This window comes from Gossypium hirsutum, unplaced genomic scaffold, assembly GCF_007990345.1.
Source record: "Gossypium hirsutum isolate 1008001.06 unplaced genomic scaffold, Gossypium_hirsutum_v2.1 scaffold_176, whole genome shotgun sequence".
Taxonomy (NCBI): Eukaryota; Viridiplantae; Streptophyta; class Magnoliopsida; order Malvales; family Malvaceae; genus Gossypium; species Gossypium hirsutum.
Window position 1 is genome coordinate 1 of NW_024402855.1, and position 21,640 is coordinate 21,640.

At 31.9% G+C, this 21,640-nt stretch overlaps 1 protein-coding gene across 1 annotated transcript; it reads left to right on the plus strand.

The window, feature by feature from the left end:
- Positions 1–1,327: 1,327 nt before the first annotated feature.
- LOC121226427 (myosin-6) lies at positions 1,328–21,410 on the plus strand. Its single transcript, XM_041110357.1, has 27 exons — positions 1,328–1,417; positions 3,355–3,480; positions 3,925–4,095; positions 4,186–4,317; positions 4,395–4,504; positions 4,612–4,678; positions 4,889–5,066; positions 5,214–5,419; positions 5,983–6,102; positions 6,521–6,619; positions 15,678–15,878; positions 15,959–16,093; positions 16,181–16,299; positions 16,391–16,499; positions 16,606–16,626; positions 16,705–16,785; positions 16,894–17,064; positions 17,196–17,336; positions 18,108–18,281; positions 19,019–19,126; positions 19,217–19,287; positions 19,371–19,470; positions 19,589–19,645; positions 20,368–20,424; positions 20,542–20,619; positions 20,709–20,788; positions 20,897–21,410. The coding sequence occupies exons 1-27, from the start codon at positions 1,328–1,330 to the stop codon at positions 21,009–21,011; spliced, it is 3,117 nt and encodes a 1,038-aa protein (XP_040966291.1). The 3' UTR covers positions 21,012–21,410.
- Positions 21,411–21,640: the final 230 nt, after the last annotated feature.

Below are 21,640 nucleotides of genomic sequence, written 5' to 3' on the forward strand. Positions count from 1 at the left end.
TACAACAAATTAATTTTAGGTTAACAAGGATAAGGGCTTACTGATAAGATATAGGTTAAAAGTAAGATCAAGTAAATTTTAAACCAAAAAAAATTATGGAAAATAGATCGTGTTGGGATTAATGGTGCCGGATCCAAGGAATACATAAATGTTGATCTATCAGCTAAGACAACTTTAGTAATGTTTGTATGAGAATTAATGGTGTGAAAAGATAGTTGAATTACTCATCATATGTCGTACACTGGAATCAATGACCCATTTGGAAGTTGAGGAAAGAAGACACTTTTTCAGAGACACGTGACTCAGCAATAGCAGTGATAGAAGAAGAGTCTTTTTTAGATTGTAGGATGGTCTTGTTACTTGATGTTTTAATATTTGATAACTACGATCTTTGAGCCTTATTTTGTAGCTTTACACAAAACTTTTAGTATGGCTTGGCTCATAACAATATTAGAACATGATTCACCCTATTTCTTGATCGCGACTACTGGTCCTTTGTAACGATTACTCGATCCTTTGTTTTGTTACCACAAGCCACAGGGCACTATTATTAGTTTGAACTAATGAGAGCTTTCAATAACCATCAAGGTATCTTGCAAGATGTGATCTTAATCAAAAGAGGATTTAAGGTTTAGCAGCCTCAAATTTTTACAGAAGACCAGAAGAAAGCTCATTATAGTCATTTGATCCTGATGAGTCTATTTAACTTTCACGTTTGGGCTAAATGGTTGCAAAACATTAACCCTTGTATGCTCTCTTGAAATTGAAAAAACATGTTGTGACCTATCTTGCTTATCTAGTTAGTAGAAGGCTTTGCATATTTTTTACATCAGTGAGACATTTCCTTTCTCAGAGTAACAAAAATTCAAATAGTTCATTAGTTCTTTAACAATCCACAATTATTAGTTAAAGTGATTACCTCACTATTGATAGAATCGTACATCTACAAGACAATTGTGCATCATTCTTAACCAGGCCTACTTAGCATCATCAATAGGTGGATTCTTGACCAAGTGGTCATCTTTATCGATACTCTTTCAATAAATTTTTACAGTTTTGCTGTAGTCTAAATAGTTGGACCCATTCAATTTTTGATATGTAATCATAAACATCACCGGAATCATCTTGCTTATTATAACTTCCAAATCAGTCACTATACTTTGTAAATTTGGTAATTACACGTTAACTCCAAAAGCCCTGAAATAGCAAATAACCTCAAAAACAAATTGCACAAACTTATAATCTACAAAGCCAAGTAAATTGAAAACTAGCCTTTAGAATAATAACGAACTATAGTGAACAATAACAAACCCCAAAAACTCACCAAATGCCATCAGTGCCACCTCCAATTGAACACCCAACCATTGGGCTTGGGTCAAATCGTGAATTGACGTTAGAGCCGAGGCCTGGTGAGCAGGTAACATCCTACATGCCTCATGCGTCATCGTGTGACAATGGTGTGCAAAGATTTCAATGGTGCATGTGCTTCATGCGCTTGCCTTCTAGTCGTTGGAAATTCCCTAATAGCTGAGGAGACTCGTTTGCTCCTCCCTGTGTCGGTGGTGCACATTAACGATCATTTTAAAAGTGATATGAAAACATTTCATGTTTTAAAGCAGCAAAACATGGACTCAAAAGTTGACCCGAGTGACTTTGATACTAGAAAAACGAGATTTAGTAAAGGAGGAAGAAGAACGAAACTGATTTGGGTGAAAATTGTATATTTGTTTTATACCTTGAGATGCATATATAGCTTAATAGGAAGGAAAGAGAATAATAATCCTTATATGGTCCATATAAATCAGCTTTATACAGCTATAAGAATTTTCTCTAACACTATGGAATAAGTTGTAGGTAAAAAAAGATTGACAATGAATATTTAAAACCAATAAGTCAAATAAGAAAAGAACTATAGCAATAAAGGCTTGTATGTAACACTCTATTTTTATGTTAAAAAACGAAGTAAAAATATGATACTAATAAATATTAACTTTGATAACATCTAAGAAAATTGGTAGAAAAACTGTTCTAGATCAAGAACACTAAATCCAAGCTATATGTAGGTACAAAGTGATACGTACGTAGAAATTTTGGTAGACTAAAGTAGGACATAATTTAAGATGACTGTTTTAGATAGGCTTGGGGCATAAGATAACAAGATAAATACTTTATAAGTACAAAGAAAAATCAAGATAAAAACGAGAATGATTAAATCTAATAAATTGAAATATCATTTTCAACACTTCTTATGATGTTTTTCTTTTTCAACTAAAGCCTTCTCTTGAATGATTCAATCTAATTGAGTTATCTTTTTCAACACATCCTATGATGTTGTTATGGGCCAAATCTATTTTAGGAAATATTGTTAATCTAAAATCATTAATTAAAGCTTAGATAACACTTCTATTTCTTTCTTTAGGTTTCTTGATTATCTTTTTATTTTAGTTGATTTATTTCCTTTGGTAATAGGTTTCCTCTTTTATGAAAAGATTAGTCCTTGTTTAAAGAACAAATGGAATAATAAAACCTTAAGCAACATTTCTGAAAACCCTGAGAGTCTCTCTCTGAAGAGTTCCAAAGTTCTATTCTCCTTTTGATGAGATGAACTATCAATCTCAAACACACAATTGTAACAATTCCATATCAAGATTTAATTATCATTGGCAATTGCAGAATCGTGGTTGGCAAACTAGAGAGCAAAAAATACAGAAGCTCGATGTAAGCAAACAAAGATAACAGATATGATTAAATGCTTGATCATAGTTACGCATGTAACTATTTTTACTGAACAAAACCAGTGTTCGATCATACATCTTACGGTTTCTTTTTGTGTTATGCATCAATCTCTAAATATTTGAAAAAACGATAGCATCACAAGACTTCACTTGTTTGTATTGATTGTCGTATGAAATAAATACTCCATCCACTTCAAAATGTTAGCCACTGCCTTCCGAACTTCTTAAAAATGAAATGTCAACATTGAAAGAATCTAAGTGATCATATCCTACAGACACTGGAAACAAATTATTATGTTGACATTTATGTTTGTTGATGTTCATAATTTATGCATATATTGAAAATGAAGCTACAGAACTCATGAAACCAGGGAGGGAGAATAATTTTCCATAATGTATAATATTACTTTTATCTATTAATCTTCACTTTTCTGCTTACAGAAACCTGGTGGCATCATAGCTCTTCTTGATGAGGCTTGGTAGGTATTAGAATACGTATGAACGATAAACTTATTTTAAGAATAAATGGTATTTGTTTTTACCTAGAGTTGCTAGTTTGATTTTCTTTTGCTTCAATCACCCAGTGAAGTTGTAACTATAACTCCTTTTATTTCCATAGCATGTTCCCAGATCAACACATGAGACATTTGCTCAAAAGCTTTATCAGACTTTTAAAGACCATAAACGCTTCAGTAAGCCTAAGTTGTCGCGCACTGACTTCACCATTTATCATTATGCTGGCGATGTAAGTATCTCCTTATGCCAGGACATCCTTACAGAGGCACTTAAATAGCAAGATAAAAGATAAGGCTGATGGAAATATCTATGTTATTCTCCACTATATATAGAGAATATATAGGGTATTTGGCTGCTTATGACTCCTTACTCCTTACTCCAACTTTGAAAATCGATGTTAAACTTGACATCTAACACATGTCTAAATTGGTTAAGATTAAACAAGAAGAATCCAATTAGCTAACTCTACTCAAACTATGCATAGGAATCCATATATGTGGAATCTAGATAACAGAAACCGATATCAGATTTTTGTTCTATAAATAATTAAATCAGTTACATTAAATCCAATAAGGTCTCATCATTCGCTAGAAATAGTCATAATCAGTTATGATTCTCTAATCTACTTTTGTGAAATCTTCTTAATATTGAGTGGAAGGAATTTCTACTACAGGTGACTTACCAAACCGAGCTTTTCCTGGATAAGAACAAAGATTATGTTGTTCCAGAGCATCAAGCCTTACTGGCTGCTTCAAAGTGCTCTTTTGTTTCAAGCTTGTTTCCTCCTTTACCTGAGGAATCTTCCAAATCATCAAAGTTTTCTTCTATAGGTTCTGGCTTCAAGGTCTGTTTTAGCTTTGGTGCGTCTGTTAAAGGCAGATTATATTCTTCCTCTATTTTCTTTCATCTCATGCATACCATGTGCTTTATACAGCTACAACTCCAATCTTTGCTCGAGACTTTGAGTTCCACTGAGCCACACTACGTTCGTTGTGTAAAGCCAAATAATGCTCTTAAGCCAGCAATATTTGAAAACAATAATGTACTACAACAACTTCGATGTGGGGTAAGTTTTGACGTTTTGGTCAATGCCTAAGTAACCTGTCTGTAAGTCCATTAGTTTTTATGCATGTTTGATTCCAGGGAGTGATGGAGGCAATTAGAATTAGTTGTGCCGGATTTCCCTCCCGAAAGCTGTTTCATGAATTTATAGATCGGTTTGTCATATTGGCTCCAGAGGTTCGAAATAAGAGGTAGCTTTTCATGATTATCCCTTGCAGTTCAAAATTATTACTTCTGTTTAGGTGCACCTTTTATTCTTTAGAATTATGTTACTAGAATTCACGAGTTACTTATTCAGTGGCAAGAAAGATGATATCGCTGCTTGCAAAAAGATTCTGGAGAAGAGTAACCTCACTGGTTATCAGGTACATGATGTATTTATAAATTTTCTTAAAGTTAAACTTTGGGGCAGCTTTTGTCAATCCATTTATTTCTTAAGAAGTTCCTATATATCATGCATGTCCACACTACACATTTCTTGCATCAGTTTTGATATTTAGTATATTTTATTTTTTTGCTTCCATTAGGCTCTTGTACCACTTAATTCTGTACTTACAGATTTTCTGCTGTTGCAGATTGGTAAAACAAAAGTTTTTCTTAGGGCTGGTCAGATGGCAGAACTGGATGGTCAGCGAGGTGAGATTTTGGGAAGGTCAGCTACAAAAATACAGAGAAGAGCCTGTACATATATGTGTCGCAAAAAGTTTGTCTTGCTAAAATCATCTGCCACACAAATTCAAGCCTTTTCTAGAGGTAACAAGAGTTTCATATATGTGCAGACGTGATTGTTTCATAAGATGGAGTTGCTGCTGTTATATGTATATCTATTGTCATTTTTTGTTTGATGAATATATCTAGTCTTATATACCTTTCCTTTTGTTTTCTCTAACATTCTTGCAGGACAAATGACACGCCATCTGTATGAGGGAATGAGGAGGGAAGCTGCTAGTTTGAAAATTCAAAAATATGCACGCAGGTTTCTAAAAAGGAAAGCATACAATAATTTGCGCTTCTCAGCTATTTCCATTCAGGCAAGTTTACGTGCCCTTAGTGCTCGTAATGAGCTTCGGTCCAGGAAGCGGACTGTAGCTGCAACTGTAATTCAGGTAAAGATAAAAATTTCTTTTAAACAAGGAAACATTAATAGCTACTACCTTCCTCTTTATTTCTCGTTTTACGCTATGTTTCTAAGAATTCAACCACGTGGAACTTATATTTTCCCCTTATTATCTCCAGTCAACAGGATTCAGAAATAAGAGAGTATGTTGAATAGAACTTATTACTTAGATCCTGCATTTACTTTATTCTAGATCAAACTATAATGAGTTCATTCTCATTCTGGACCTAGGTTTTGCCTATAAAAGTAAAATCAAAAGGGAAAAGAAAGTCTAGCATTCCCTCTTATTAGTTCTAAAAAGCCAAAGCAACCTCTGGTGTGCCCTAGGTTGTAAATAGTAGGATTGCGCTAAAGGAGGTTCTAGGTTTAACTATTTCCAATAAAAAAAACAGCCTTTCTGTGTTATCTTAGTTGTCTTGCATTAAATATTGATGTTGGTTAATTTAACAAAAGAAATCATGCTGATGTTTTTTATATCGCAATTCCCAGCTGCAATTTTTGTTATGATTTCTGTTTGGATTCTGAAGCTATGTTAGTTCTTGTCTACTACAGACTCATTGTCGACGAAAATTGGCCAACCTTCGTTATCGTCGGTTAAAGGAAGCAGCACTTATCATACAATGTGCCGTGAGAGGAAGCAATGCATTTGGAGAATTAGTGAAGCTAAGAATGGTGAATTTGTCATTTCTTTATTTCTTTTTTTCCTTTAATTTGCTGAAGCTATTGATCTAATCTTGTTTTCAACAAAATTTCTTGATAGATGATGATATTCCCGAAAGTATGCTATTGTATGTGAATATTAATGTAATTTTTGCTCGTTTTGATTAATTATAGAACGAAGGAATATCTAGAACAAACCCCTACTAACAGCAGTTATTGAGAAATGGGATACTAATTCTATCTTTTGCGCTTATGTTGCTTGCATTAGTTGGTATTATAATATAATGTCATCTCTTGTAATCCTAGTTTTCTTCCATTCCTGCCAGAGGAAAACAATTCATTTGTTTGATGTGATCTTTTGTTAGTCTCATCTCTAAGGTGATAGTAGGGGATTGATTATGTAAATCGATTACACCTTGTCTGTCTGCAGGCTGCCAAGGAAACTGGTGCACTCCAAGACGCCAAGGATAAGCTGGAAAAGCAAGTTAAAGAACTTACAAGCAGCTTGCAGTTGGAGAAAAAATTGAGGGTAGGTCTTTTCTTGATTACTTTACTAGAAGTAGATGAGTTTATAACTTTTCCATATATATTAAAATAAAATACTGAAACGAAATAATCGAACATGAGGAGAATGAGATAATGAATTTTCTATCTTCTACATTCCATCAAACGGTACAATAGATAAACAGGTTTAGAGCCTACTCTATAAGGAAAGCAAATGAAAGTGAACAAAATCTAATCCCTAATAATCAACTATCTAATCTTCTTATGATTCACATAACTACACATTCCTTAACACTCCCTCTCGAGTTGGAGCATAGATATTAATCATTCCCAGATTGCTACAAATATAATCAATTCGAGATCCACTTTTTGTAAAGATCTCTTAATTGATCTCTTGTTTCTGACATAGCCTGTTGATATAAATTTTTGTTGAATCTTCTCATGAATAATGACAGTTGATTTTAACAAGCTTGGTTTGTTCATGAAACACTGGATTGGAAAATATATGAAGAGCAACTTGACTGTCACACTATAGTTTTGCTGGTAACGACATATGAGAGCCAAGTTCATTCAATAACTGTTGTAACCACATAACCTCACATTTATATTGTGTCGAGTTTTGTATTCAGATTCTACACTTGACTGTGATACTACACTTTGCTTCTTATTTTTCCAAAAACTTAGATTCCCTCCAACAAAAACACAATAATCTGTAGTTGACCTTATATCCATCTCTGATCCTGCCCAATCTGCATCAGGATTAACTTTAACTTCAAAAACCTATTTACATCCAATAGCCTTCTTTCCAGAAAACAAATCCACCAATTCTCAAGTACTATTACCATCTAAAGCAGTCATCTCTTATATCATTGCATCACGCCAGCCAGGATGGGACAAAGCTTCCCTAAAAGTTTTAGGAATTGAAATAGAGTCCGAAAATGTAATAAAAGAGCTAGTCATAAGTGATAAATGGTCACAAAAAACATGAGTATATCCGTTCAAAGAAAATTATCCCAAGGTGCCAAAATGACATTAAGCATGCGTGACATAGTTATTGAACCAATTAGTTACTTTACAACAAAAATTCATATGGTTCTAATCCTATTTACATGCCACCTTATTACCAATATTTAAGCTTCATACTCTTCACTCCTTGCTTGATGATGAGATAAGGATGGGGAGAGTCACTTCAAAATTTGCCTTCAAAACAATCTTTACCTACACGTTTAAAACAACACATTAAGCTTGTAAAAGCTTGATAAGTAATAGAGAATTCAAACGTTACCACTAAGTTTAATTAACTATCTTAACATGATCATAGTAATTAGTCGTAAATAAAGTACACAATAGCAACAAGATTAGTCGACATTCTTTTTCACTTAGCATACTGTAATCATTCATGCATTGTTCATGTATCACTCAATTTCGCCCATTGTAGACTCAAGTGAACAAAAAGGATAAACAAAATGAAATCACAAATACAAGAGCATGTAAGTGCTAAATTTAAGAGCACCGAAGTGCTAGTTTCAGGAGCACCAGAGTACTAAATTCACAAGTGTGCTATGATATTCCTAATGACAAGCCATATATCTCACAAGTTCAGAACTTGTCTACAATAGCTTTTACATTATTATAAAATCAATATTCATCACAAGCACAATTAAGTTTCATATTTTCACAGCCACATAACTTTTTTAACATTTTACAATTTAGTTCTTTTTTCTACACATTTAATCATATCAATAATAACCGCAACATTTCCTATTTTCTTGAATCATTCACACATTTACTAAGTTACAAGTACTTAACTCGTAACATTAGCATGCTCTTTAATTTATCATTTTAATAAAATCTAATTAGGTAAGAAAGAATTCTACCGTACTTACAAATTTAGCTAAATTAGACTTCCTTCAAGCTTTGTCTACTTGTTTCCCCTTGTCTACACTCCTATCTTATTCCTTCTCTTTCTCTTCATTTCACATCAATATCATAAAATATGAAAAATTTATATTCTTTATCCACAACATTTTCATGTTCAAATAATCAAAATAGACATAAAACTATCACTAAATAATGAAGATCTTAACTTAAAACTTTAGTTCTTCACATTATCTAGATTTCTCTCTTCAAGTATGAACACTTTCCTTCTATTAAAAAAATCTAAGCTTTCTAGGTTATAGTTTTTCTAAAGAAAGTTGATGGTTTTAAGCTTGGAAGGGTCTTTAATAGAGATGGAGGATCAATTTGTAAAGGAATGAAATGTTTTTTCTTCTTCTCTACGGTGGTGACGTGAAAGAGATGGAGAAAGATGATGAATCTTTTCCATCTTTCTTTTAAAATATCACCAATATAATAATAAAAACATAATAGAAATAAAATAAAATAATAAGATTTTTATTACTTATCCATTAAGAAAAATCAATCCATCATCATTGTCTACTAACTCTTGGTAAAATTGTTTTTCATGTCCTCACACATCTCACTATTAATTCAATTTAATCATTTTTTACTATAAATTTCTCACTTTGACCTAACATTTTGTAAAACTTTACAATTTAATTTATATCCCAAATTAATTTTTTTAATAAATCATTCTTTTAAATTTTCTCCCGTATCATATTACCTTTTCCACTAACGCTTATAATTAACATTTTATTTATTCATACAAATTTGACTCATAATTGTTCAAAATTATTCCATTATGATCACGGGGTTTTCAAAGATGTTATATGAGATATTACTTCTATTATGCAAGAGGGACAAATCCTATCTTAATAACTCAAATCTTACTATACAAAGTGTGGCCAATCCAAGAAACAATGTTGGGACTTTGATGATCTCAAATCTAAGGATTATACATATAATTATCACTATAAGAAATATTGTGACTTATATAATAATCTAAAAACACTTATCTAAAAAAGGAGAGCTTTTGGCCAATTCAAGAAAATGTCTATTTTTTTTTTCTTTTAGCCACTCTATTCTAGAATAGAGTAGCAACAGAAAAGGGTTGATGAGTAATACCATTTTAAGTCATAAACATGGAAAGCATAGCATAAAATGTATTTTATATTATCACTTCGCAAAATAAGAAAAAAAAAACATTAAATTGAGTTTTAATTTCAGTACAAGAGGCACAAAAGATACAAAGTAAAGGGTAAAAAGACCTCTACAGTCCCTCTCAAAAAAATCAAAACAATTTAATCATTTTCAATTTCAAAAGTGAGCAACTAAGGATAATTAATCATGACATTAATGTTTTTCATCAATTGTACATGATTTTGATTAGTATAATAATATATTTAGCCATCAAAGTTTACACATTCTGTCAATTTAGTCTTAATTTAACAAATTTATCCCGCAACATTTGTATAAATGTGTAAATGTTAATGTTGAATTTATTGAATTTTGTAGAATTAAGACCAAAATGACAAAATATGTAGACATCAAAGGTTAATTTTATTATTATACCAAACAAAATTATGTACAATTGACAAAAAAAACATTAATATTGTGCTTAATTATCCTTAGTTGATCTAATTTTTTTAAGAGTGACCAATTTGTTAAATTTTAAAATTGAGAAGGATCAAAGGGGTCCTTTTACCAAAATAAATCACAACGATTTTTCATTAAACATAACCAAGTTACGCATGAATGATTGTCCAAAAAAATAATGAAACTCAGACTTTAAAGTAGTAGGACACGAACCCTAAACATCATAATGGACTAACTCAAAAGAAACTCAACTCTTTTATTGATTCTAGAAATTGAGGGACGACCTAACCAATAATGACCTCAAAGGGACATTGCATACTAGAGCAAGCAATAGCTCTCAACATTTATGTATCAGGAAGATAAAATACCTCCAAACTCATGACCTCTACCAATAATCTGTTTTTCGTAAGATCCTGAAAGAGAGAATGATTTGGAAAGAATAAGACAACTATTAAGGGCACAAGTAAGCTTACTAGCAATCAATAAGTTGGAAGAAAAGTCGATTATGTTTAACGCATAAATGATAGAAATAGATGATGTAGGATAACGATGCTAGATCCAAGAACATGAGAATTGGACCCATTAGCTAGAACAACTTTAGAAGTATTTTTATGTAGGTTAAAAAGATATTTGTATTATCCATCATGTGATCTATAGCACTAGAATCAATGATTCAATTGGATGATGAAGAAATGAGCCACTTAGTGGAGTTACCTGACTCAAAAATAGAAGTGATAGGAGTAAATTTTCCAGATAGTGAAATGGTCATAGTACTTATTGCTGCAAAATGTGGTGACTATGCTCTCCTAGCCTAAGTCTGAAGCTTTAGACAGACTCATGACAATAATAACACACCACACCTTGTTTTGTGACTACCACCATGTTTGTCACGAGTAGTTGATCCTTATGTCTTATTACCGTGACCCACCATACATTACTGAGTCCGAGCAAAATGTGTGTTTTGGGATCTGGTAGCCTCAAACTCTGGAAAATGACCAAAGAGAAAACTCATAAACATCATTTGTTCCCATTGGGTTCTTCATACACTCTCTTAAAGTCGATTAAGTAAGCTCTCAGAGATTTATTCTGCTTCTCCAGACGATAAAACACTTGGAACACTTCATACATATGAGATATTTCATTTCTCGAAACATAAAAAATCCAGATACTCCACTAGTTTTTTAACAAATTCGCAATGATTAATCAAAGCAATTACTTCACTGTCAATAGAATTGCGAATCTACAAAAATAGTTTGGCATCATCTCTTACCTATGTTTTCCGTGTCTCATCAGTGGGTGGGTTATTGGTCAGGTGATCATGCTTGTCAATACTTCTCAAGTAGATCTGAACCGTCTTACTACATTCAAAATAATTGTATCCATTGACTTTGTGCTCTCTAATTTTAGACATAACCGGAATCATCTTACTCGCAGCCAATCTAGAGTCAATCATCATATCTCTTCTTAAGAAAACTTAACACTTACGAAGAACAAATAGATTTCTAGATAAAATTCAACTGTAATTCAAAAAATTTTGAACAGCACAAACAAAAAATAATGAAACTAGTCCAAATGATGATTAATCAACTCAAATTAATCTCGAAATAAGCAAAAAAAATAGAACCAAAATAGTGTGAAACCCCAAAAATAACCAAATGACCCATGAAACCTCATTTGATCAAGCAACCGATCACTAGGCTAAGGTCAGACAAGGGAGTCAACATCGGGGACGAAAGCCGAAGGTGAGACAACACTCTACACACCTAGGCATGCCGACGCGTGAAGCAAAGTTGCAAACCTTTATGTGGTGCATGAGCCTCACGTGCAAGCCCTCCAGCCGTCGAAAGTTGTAGATTTTCTGTGGAGATGATGGTACACCTGCTTGTGTTGGCCATGTACACGAACCCATGAAATACTCAAATGATTCTCGTTTAAAATAACAAAATGTGAACTCACTAAATCGAGCCAAGAGGCCATGATACCACGAAAAAATTATTTCGACGATTGTCAACCACGATCCATGTACCATAAACGAGTCGGGTTGAAATAGGGTTGAATATATACCTTTTCAAAATTGAAGAACTGTGAGTAAGAAGGTTGTTGGTTGGATTCCTTTTTGCGATATCAATCCTAGCCGTAACAAAGTGTCTCGGCCACTACGTGGCCCACCCAGTTAAGCACGAACAACAAAACTCTTTTAACTTTTTTAGAGAGAATACAAACTTTTCGGCTGCTAGACCTAATTTGATTTTTCTTACACTCTTCTACATAATCTTGGATTGTATTCCTTTTATTAATATCATGTGTATTAAAAACGGAATAATTTCCCTTTTACTTTTTAAAGAAAATCATGAAAGATATTTAAATTATATTCCTTCCAAAAGAATATTAACTTTCACAAATATTAACTCTGAAAAGATGTTGCGAATCGTATCCGCCAAATAATCCCATTTGCCCAGTAATTCTATTGCCAGGTTATTTTGTCTGCCATGCAATACTATTCACCAGGAACTATTGTTCGCCGGACGATTCTGTCCGTCATGTGATACTTATCCACCATAGTTGTATTTAGGAAAGTATATGCCCATTCCATTGGCGTGAATTCTGTTTGCTTTAATAATAAGGTGTGACCCTATAGGTTCTTATAATATTAGTAGTAATACTAGAACATTTCTAATGTTACAAGTAATGAGTGACGTCTAGCAATGCATTATTGTCACTCAAGTTACAAGAAACCGTGATTCGACATAACCTTTCTGTGATAAACTTTTCATGCATCATATCTTTTTTTTCTTATATCTAGATTGGACACAAGTCATGATATCATCACACTTGTATAATCCAATACCATATTTCTTGATAGTCTAGGTAGATTACTATAAAAAAATGGGAATTTTTCATATTAACTTATTTGAGTATTACCATACATTTCTAGTCTCACTCTATCAAATAGAATAAGATATTACTCCAATGATATAGGAGGAATAAATCCTATTTTAATCAATCATATCACACTACATGGATTGTAGTATATTCAATATTAGTCTTTATAGTATAATCTATTACAGTAGACGTTTGACTGTATCAAAATATACGATTCATGATGTGGGGAAAATAATGATCTCAAGTTTGAGGATCATATACATAATTATCATTATAAGTAATGTTTGTGACTATTTCATAATAATCCAAAAAACATACTCATGACGGGTCAGTCTAGTATGTTGTTCTCTAACACACTCATGTATTGATTTTGACATCCCTATTTCAATGACAATACTTTATCATCAATCAACTACACATTAGTCTCAATTCATTATTATTGTTCAATCTTACAATAATATTTGATTAACGATCTTTTAAGAAAATTTATTATTGATAAGTTTATTTATACGCACAAAAAAAGAAACTTAAATAATAATGGGAATGTCTTATATTAATAAAAAGGTAAAATGAGTATGTAATTACAACTATCTCATTATTGCTCTTTGGGCATACTCTAACACAAACTATGAAGCACCGACACTACTCTTCCCCTCTCGTATTGGTGTCGTACGGGTGTTTGACACAAACATATCACGGATACGCCCGGATATGTACGACACATATTGAAATACATCAAAGAAAAAAAAATTGGACTTGGTCTTGGCACGATCAAGACACTAGTCCAAAAATGGATACAAACGAACACGGACAGTTGGCGGTCAATAAGCGATGAAAAAGAAGTAGTCGATTGATGAATGAGAAAAAGGAGGAAGAGGACTTGTGGTGGTAGAAAGAAACAAGTGTCTCTAGCGTTAATTTTTTGGTGTATTGAACTCATCGCTTTGATGAAGTGATATAATTTTTTTTTGGTAGAGTTTTTTTTTAGTTGTTGAGCTTTGGTTGTTTTTTTGAATTCAAGCTTTGGTCATATTTAGCAATTAGCTGATAATTGATTGTTGATTACAGTGGTTAGTTTGACCAATTGGTTCTATTAATTAATTTGTCCAATTGATTCTATTAACTGTTTATTTAAAAATGTTTGGCAAAATTTACCTGAAAGCTAAAAGTTGATATGTGTAAAAATGACAAATAAAGGATTGACACATTTTATTATTACATATTTATTTGTTTGTAATACTTTAGTTTTTATTGGGTGAAATTATTGAAATAAAACATAATTATCAAGGAATTAAAACATCTATTACGGAAATTAATTAGTGAATATTTTTAAAAATTTAAATAAACAAATTTCTTAAATTTCTTATTTGCAAATATTAACATTGTGGAAATTGATAAATATTAATAGTGTATCAATATAATTGTAAACTATATTCTTAGTGATAATTATGTCATATTCTTAGTACGTAAATTAGTGATAATTATGTTACACTCTAAATAAATTTGTCAAGTAACACATTTCAATTATGATAAAGTTGCATAAGAAATCATTTTACACAAGTAAATTGAAAATAAATTAAGAGTACATAAATATTCAAAAAATAGATACATGTGGCAAATGGAATAATTTTTGAGCAAGCATGTGGCAAAATGAATAATTTTTTAGCAAGCATGATCAAATATGTCATTCTATGTATCACATTCCTAATCAGTTGTGAAAAAAGTTGTTCATCATAGCATTTTTTTTTGTTTTGGAAGTTTTAACTTAACAAGTTTTTGTAAACCTCTATTTACCGAATACTACAATTAGAAGGTTCGATTACCCAATCCTCTATTTGTGCCTAGATCAACTAAAAAAGACCCAAAATTCTATTTTACCAAACACCCCATTTGGTTTTTTAGGATGGGCTTCAGTTATTTATTATAATATATTTGGGTTATTTAGCACAAGTTATACTTTGAGTTTTAGAAACTATTACAAATAACATTTAATTTATAAAATTTTAACTTCAAATATTTTAATTAATTAAGATTAAATTAAATTAAAAAATGCTATTATTATTTTAACAACAAGGTGGTAAACAAATGAAATATTTTAACATAAAAATATAGATAAAAATATTTTTATTGTCGTGTCATGCCTTACTCATATCCTCATCTTTTTGAAATTATCGTATCGTCGTGTCCATATCATGTTATACTCGTATTATGTGTCCGTGTTTCATAGCACATAAATATACATGTTTAGAGACTATCTTATAAGGAAAAAAATATAATCCCTAATAATCAGCTATCAAATCTTCCAATGATTCACATATCTACATATTGCTTAACATATATGTCCTAAGATTCTATGTCAATTCAAAAATAGCCTGAATATCTGATTAGTAATAAACTATTATGCGAATTTGTTTATGGAGAATTTCTTATGCTTTCCATTTTATTTATGGTCTGGGTGATGTTTTCCCTTTTCCGGACTAAATTATAGTGCCCTTGGTTTGCTTATAGGTTAGGATAGCAGATGCATTTTCTTGGTATCATTAGAAGGCTACCAATAATGCTTATGTACAAGTTACCTTTGGTAGAATTAGTCCATTTCTACTTAATTTCTCATGGTAAACATGCTATAAAGGATAACAACCATTAGCAGGATTACTGCAATTTGGTATTTTTCTTGTTCCTAACAGATTAATTTATTAGGGCAGGCTGAGCTTGAGGAATCCAAAAACCAAGAAATTGCAAGGTTACAATCTGCTTTGGAGATGACGCAACTTGAGTTGAAGGAAACAAAAGAAATGCAAAACAAGGAAGGTCAAACTGCAAAAAACATTGCTGTGACTCAGGAGGTTCCTGTTACTAATGATGTATTGGTGAAAAAACCTGCTGCTGAGAATGAAGGGCTGAAGGTATTATTATACACATTTTTGGCTTCTGAATAAGACCTTAGGTTTGACTAAAGGCTTCCCTTATGCAACTTGAGTTTTAGGAAACAAAAGAATTGCCACTTAAGGAAAGTGCAGCTGCAAGCAGCACTTCTGAACAAGTTCCTACGACTCAGGGGATCCCTGTTACTAGTGACGAATTGACAAAGAAACTTACAGCAGAAAATGAACGGCTGAAGGTATTGTTAGACATATGTTCCTCTGAATGAGAGCTTAGGTTTGTCTTTCTGTTTCTTGAGATCTTGTTTGCCACAATGTCGTTGCAGGCTCTGGTAAGTTCATTAGAACAGAAAATTGAGGAAACTGAGAAGAAATATGAAGAAACAAGCAAGCATGCTATGGAGGCAGAGTCAAAGATAATTGAGCTAAAAACAGCAATGCAGAGGTTTATATGTTTGATGTTTTTATCGCTGTATGAATGTTTGTCAATAGGATTTTTCATTCTTTGATTCCAGATTGTCTGTATCTTTTAACAGGCTTGAAGAGAAGATTTTGGACATAGAAACTGAAGACCAGATTTTGCGACAGCAAGCATTGTTGAGTGCATCTAATTCAAAAACGTCAGAGACAGCTGCAACATCCGCAGTAAGCTTTCTTTAAACATGTTTTCCTTTTCTTTCTTGAGTTCTTTTTTCCCTAGATTAATTTTCACCTTATTTTTTTCTTGTTGGTCTTTATCTTCATCTTGCAGCCTCTGGAAAATGATCAACAGGTAAGCAAGGAATGAGTGACTGTATACTTGGTTCTTTGATGATTCTATCATCCTGAGATGGAAAGTTCTTTGTGATAGGCACAAATGAGTCCTGGTTCATCAAAAAAAAGTTTGGGTAGAGAAGATAGTAAAACAAGTTCACAAAATGGAAGGCAACAAGTATTAACTCACATAATATGATTTTCCCTTTTCTAGTTTTTCGTTCTAGTATATGAATCAGATGAAGTTTTTAGGGGCTAATTGTGATTGTGTATCACCTATCCACAGGAAAATGTAGATACTCTACTCAAATGTGTGTCACAGAATCTTGGATTCAGTCAAGAAAAGCCTGTAGCAGCATTTACAATATACAAATGCCTTCTCCACTGGAAATCATTTGAAGCAGAAAAGACAAGTGTATTTGACCGTCTTATTGAAATGATTGGATCTGCACTAGAGGTGACTTGTTTATTACCAAAAAGCTCCTGTTTACTATAATCTCAAATCATAGTCCTCAATATTTAGTACAAAAAAGCTAGTGTAGAAAGTTGAGATTTGTAGTTTGTTCAATGCTTTGTGATATTTTTCAGGACCAGGACAACAATGACCACATGGCTTATTGGCTGTCCAACACTTGTGCATTGCTGTTTTTGCTTCAACGTAGTTTGAAATCCTCTGGTTCAAGTGCTGATAAACCTGCTGCAACATCAATATTTTCAAGAATGACCCAGGTATTAAGATATTTCATTAACATTCTGCCTAATTTGTTTGCATGAAGTGCTCATGATTTAAAAATCTATAACTCTTCTTTAACATATCACTAGAAAAAGAAAGAACCCTACTTCTTTTAAAACTCTTGTGATATGATTATTATCGATATTTTCTTGAATTAATCTTTTGGCTGTAAATGAACTGAGCTTGAACGAACAGACCTCTGTTCATGTTTGTTTGTTTGTTTATTTCAAAATTTTTTTTCATGTTCGTTCATTTAGAAGTATGTGCATTCATTTTCGTTTGTTTAAGTTAAACGAACATATTCGTGAACATTAAACAAACATGTTCATGAACATATAATTGAACTTGTTCACGAACAATGCTCATGAATAATAAACAAACAAACAACAAATAAACATATATATTATTTTTTAGACATAAAATAGTCAAATATAAATATTAATAATTATAATAAATATAAAATAAGCACACAAACCATAATAAATTTATTATTATATACTAATGGAACAATAAATAAGATTTAAATTATTTATTAAATGAGCTTTAAACGAACATAAACGAGCTTCTTCATGAACATAAATGAACTGAACAAGCTTTGTTTGTGTTTGGTTTGTTTAATAAACGAGCCTCAAAATCTTGTTCATATTCATTTATTTAGTTTAATAAACGAACAAAAACCAAATTGTTCATGAATTGTTCATCATTTACAGCTCTAATTATTCTAGAGCTTTTGAAGGAAAATTATGTGACATTTTGTTCTTTCTCAGAGTTTTCGTTCATCTTCTGCCAATTTACCGGTTGGTGTAGTGCAACTAGTTGAGGCCAAATATCCAGCTCTGCTTTTTAAGCAGCAACTCACAGCATATGTAGAAAAGATCTTTGGAATCATTAGGGACAAATTGAAAAAGGAATTGTCACGACATGTTTCTTCTTGTATTCAGGTATAAGGAGCTATGCATTTATTTTGTTTACTTTTAAAATTATGTTAGTTGATAGGTTGAATTCTGTTATTAGACCATGTACTTTGGCTAAATTATTGATTTAGTACCTGTACTTTAATTTGATCAATTTTAGTCTATACTTTTCTAATTTTTAAATTTTAGTCCTGACCAAATGATAGCAATTAAATCTGTTTAGTTGAATTCTGCTATTAGTCTATTATGCATAAAGTTGTAGATTTAGTCTATATTCTCTAACTGGATCATTTTTAGTCGTTATATTTCTCAAGTTTCAAAATTTTAATCTTAATACAAATGTCAATAATTAAATCTCTTAACTGTTTTTTTTTAGTAATATGTGAAAATAAGAAGCTGACATGAAATTACACGTGTAATATGTTTGTCGCTTCAAATTTTGAAAAAAAGCAAAACTTAATTTAATCAATTTAATCTGTACCATTTGGTGAAGACTAAAATTTTACAATTCTAAAAGTATAGGAACTGAAAATGACCAAATATAAGTACAATGACTAATGGCAAATTTTAACCTAGACAGGAGAAAGCATTTTGATCTTTCTGCAGGCTTATTTTTTGAAACCATCTCCTCTCGTTGTATAGTGCCTTGCACATTATAAGTTGGCTGTGCTGCTTTCATTGAACTTGTTAGATGTGCTTTCTTGTGATAAACTGAAACTGGATGTTTCAATATTAATTTACTTTAACTTGCTTTCACATATCAGGTTCCTAAGACTTTTGAAGAATCAAAAGATGATACTTCTCCAGCTAGTCACTGGCAGAGCATTATTGAGTGCCTAAACCAGTTTCTAAGCACATTAAAAGATAATTTTGTACGTAATTTCCAATTCTGATGATATTAAAGTGGAGTTTTTCCATATTTTTTTTTATGAACCCTGAGCTTGTGGTATGGTTTATTTTAGGTGCCTCCAATACTTGTTCAGAAGATTTTCACTCAAAATTTTGCATATATGAATGTACAGATTTTTAATAGGTAAATCACTATTTCATCTTTATTTCCTATTACTGTAGATAATATAATAAGTGCTATTTTCAAAATGTAATGTTATGATACAGCCTTCTTCAGCAGAAAGAGTGTTCAACATTTAGCAATGGTGAGTATGTGAAGTCTGGCTTAGATTCCTTGGAAAAATGGTGTACTGAAGCAAAAGAAGAGGTAGTTTCTTTAGTTCTGACTAATGAATGTTGAAAAAAGTGTCATTTTCACATACTACCAAGCAAAGTTTTTAGTTTTAAGGTTTCATAGTTGTCTTTGGTGAATCCTCTTACTACAGTATGCTGGCTCAGCATGGGATGAACTTAAGCACACTAGGCAAGCAGTTGGATTCTTGGTATGTTTCTTCAGTTGTTCATGTTTCCAAGTTAGAACTTTGTTGCATTAAATTATTTCTACTCTTTTGGTTTGATGCATTTATACATGTCATTCTCATTTGATGCTATTTTTTTATAGCCATAATAACAAATATGGCCCATAACGTTTGCATTTTTTGTCAATTTGACCCTCAACCTAAAAAAAAAGTTGAATGGTTATTTTTTTAATGAAAATATTGACTAAAATGTTAATTTTTTAGACATGGCAGCCCGTATGGTAATCCACATATACTTCATGCTAATTTTGATTTTTTTTTAACTTTTAGTTATTATATATATTTTTTAATATTTTTGCAATTATTAAATTGTTTGTTGACATGGCATATAAACAAATAGTGTTATGTCAGCATTAAGTATTTGTGGGCTGCCACGTAGATTACCATGCCAACATGGTTAAGAAAATTAATGTTTTAATCAACATTTACATTATAAAACCGATTTGATTATTTTTTGAAAAGTTGATGGCAAAATTTAGCTAAAAAGGAATAAGAGCTAAATTGACAAAAAATGTAAACGTGAAGGGTTAAATTTATCATTATGCCTTTATATATATATTAAAAGTATCTACTTGTGCAAATATCTTTGTTAATTTTGGTAGCTACCATCCCTTGCTCTCAGTTCCATCATGTAGTTTTCTTTAGTTTCTCTAATTTGAACAACTGTTTGTGTATTGTATTGTCAGGTTATGCCTGAAAAGTCCAAAATTTCGTATGACGAAATTACAAATGACCTTTGCACTGTAAGTCTCTTTATAACACTGCTTTAACAATATGGAATTCTTCAGAATTTCAAAATTTTGTTCAATATATACATCTATATTCTGCTTCTTACATTATTATGTGTCCTAAATCACCAGGTTCTGAGTGTTCAACAATTTTATAAATTATGTACTCTTTACAGTGATGGTAACAACAATGAAAGTGTTTCGGCAGATGTAAGTCTGCCACAACAAATTGCACAAATTTCAACTCTACATTTTTTTCTCTTTTCATATGTTAATTAAACCTCTTCATTCTTGCCCAGGTCATGTCCAGCATGAAACTTCTTATGACAGATGACTCCGAAAATGATAGCAGCTCCTTTTTATTGGATGAAGATTCTAGGTAAGATAACTTCAACCAAAGTTGAAAAACTATAGCTTTTTTTTTCTTTTTTTATTGAGGTTAATGTGGTTCAGAGTCCTAATTATTGCTTATACTGTCTGAATGCAGCATTCCTTTCTTAGTGGAGGACATCACTGATTCCATGAAAGTACAAGATTTTGCTGATGTTAAACCCAGTGCTGAACTTACTGAGAATCCTGACTTCCAATTTTTACAGGAGTAAGGCACCGTATCCAGCGCCAGTACTTAGAATCGGTGCCCTTTCATTGTAACATCCATGCCCCTTAATGTCCGATATATATTTGGACATGAGTATAAGATATAATCTTTTAAATATATAAAAAAATTTCGAAACAAAAAAATAAACAAATTCGTGTTGGATTTTAATCTGACACCACTAATCCATAGATATGGTCATTTCTCATCAGCATTATTTATAGTGATAGGAGGGGAAGAAAAATGTAATCTAGTCCCGTGGTAGGAGCTGATAAAAGCTACTCTGCCCCCAATCTCATATTGTACAAACTGAAATGCCAAAAGTATTTATAGTTTCCTTTTTACGTATTCATTGGTACATATTATTAATTATAAAGTGGAATACAAGTGAATTGATGTTTGAATTCATATTATTCATTGACAAATAGAAGAATCTGATTTGAATCAACGACCTCAATTGCGTGGCCGTTTAAATTCAATCGTTATTTCTCTTGATGGATCTAACAACTCACTCAATTAATCATGTAAATTTATTTTTTAGTAGTGCGATTACGATAATTATGGATTGTATTGGTTCTTTCAACTGTATGTTGCACAATACTGAATCAACGAACTTTTTTTGACTTGATGCTATAA

What these genes read in the sequence shown, in the direction of transcription:
- LOC121226427 (XM_041110357.1), top strand. Translation starts at nt 1,328, where the DNA reads ATGCCATCAGTGCCACCTCCAATTGAACACCCAACCATTGGGCTTGGG. An exon ending in AATTCAAGCCTTTTCTAGAG is followed by an intron (nt 5,067 to 5,213) that starts GTAACAAGAGTT and finishes ACATTCTTGCAG; the next exon opens with GACAAATGACACGCCATCTG. An exon ending in CTAAAAACAGCAATGCAGAG is followed by an intron (nt 16,300 to 16,390) that starts GTTTATATGTTT and finishes ATCTTTTAACAG; the next exon opens with GCTTGAAGAGAAGATTTTGG.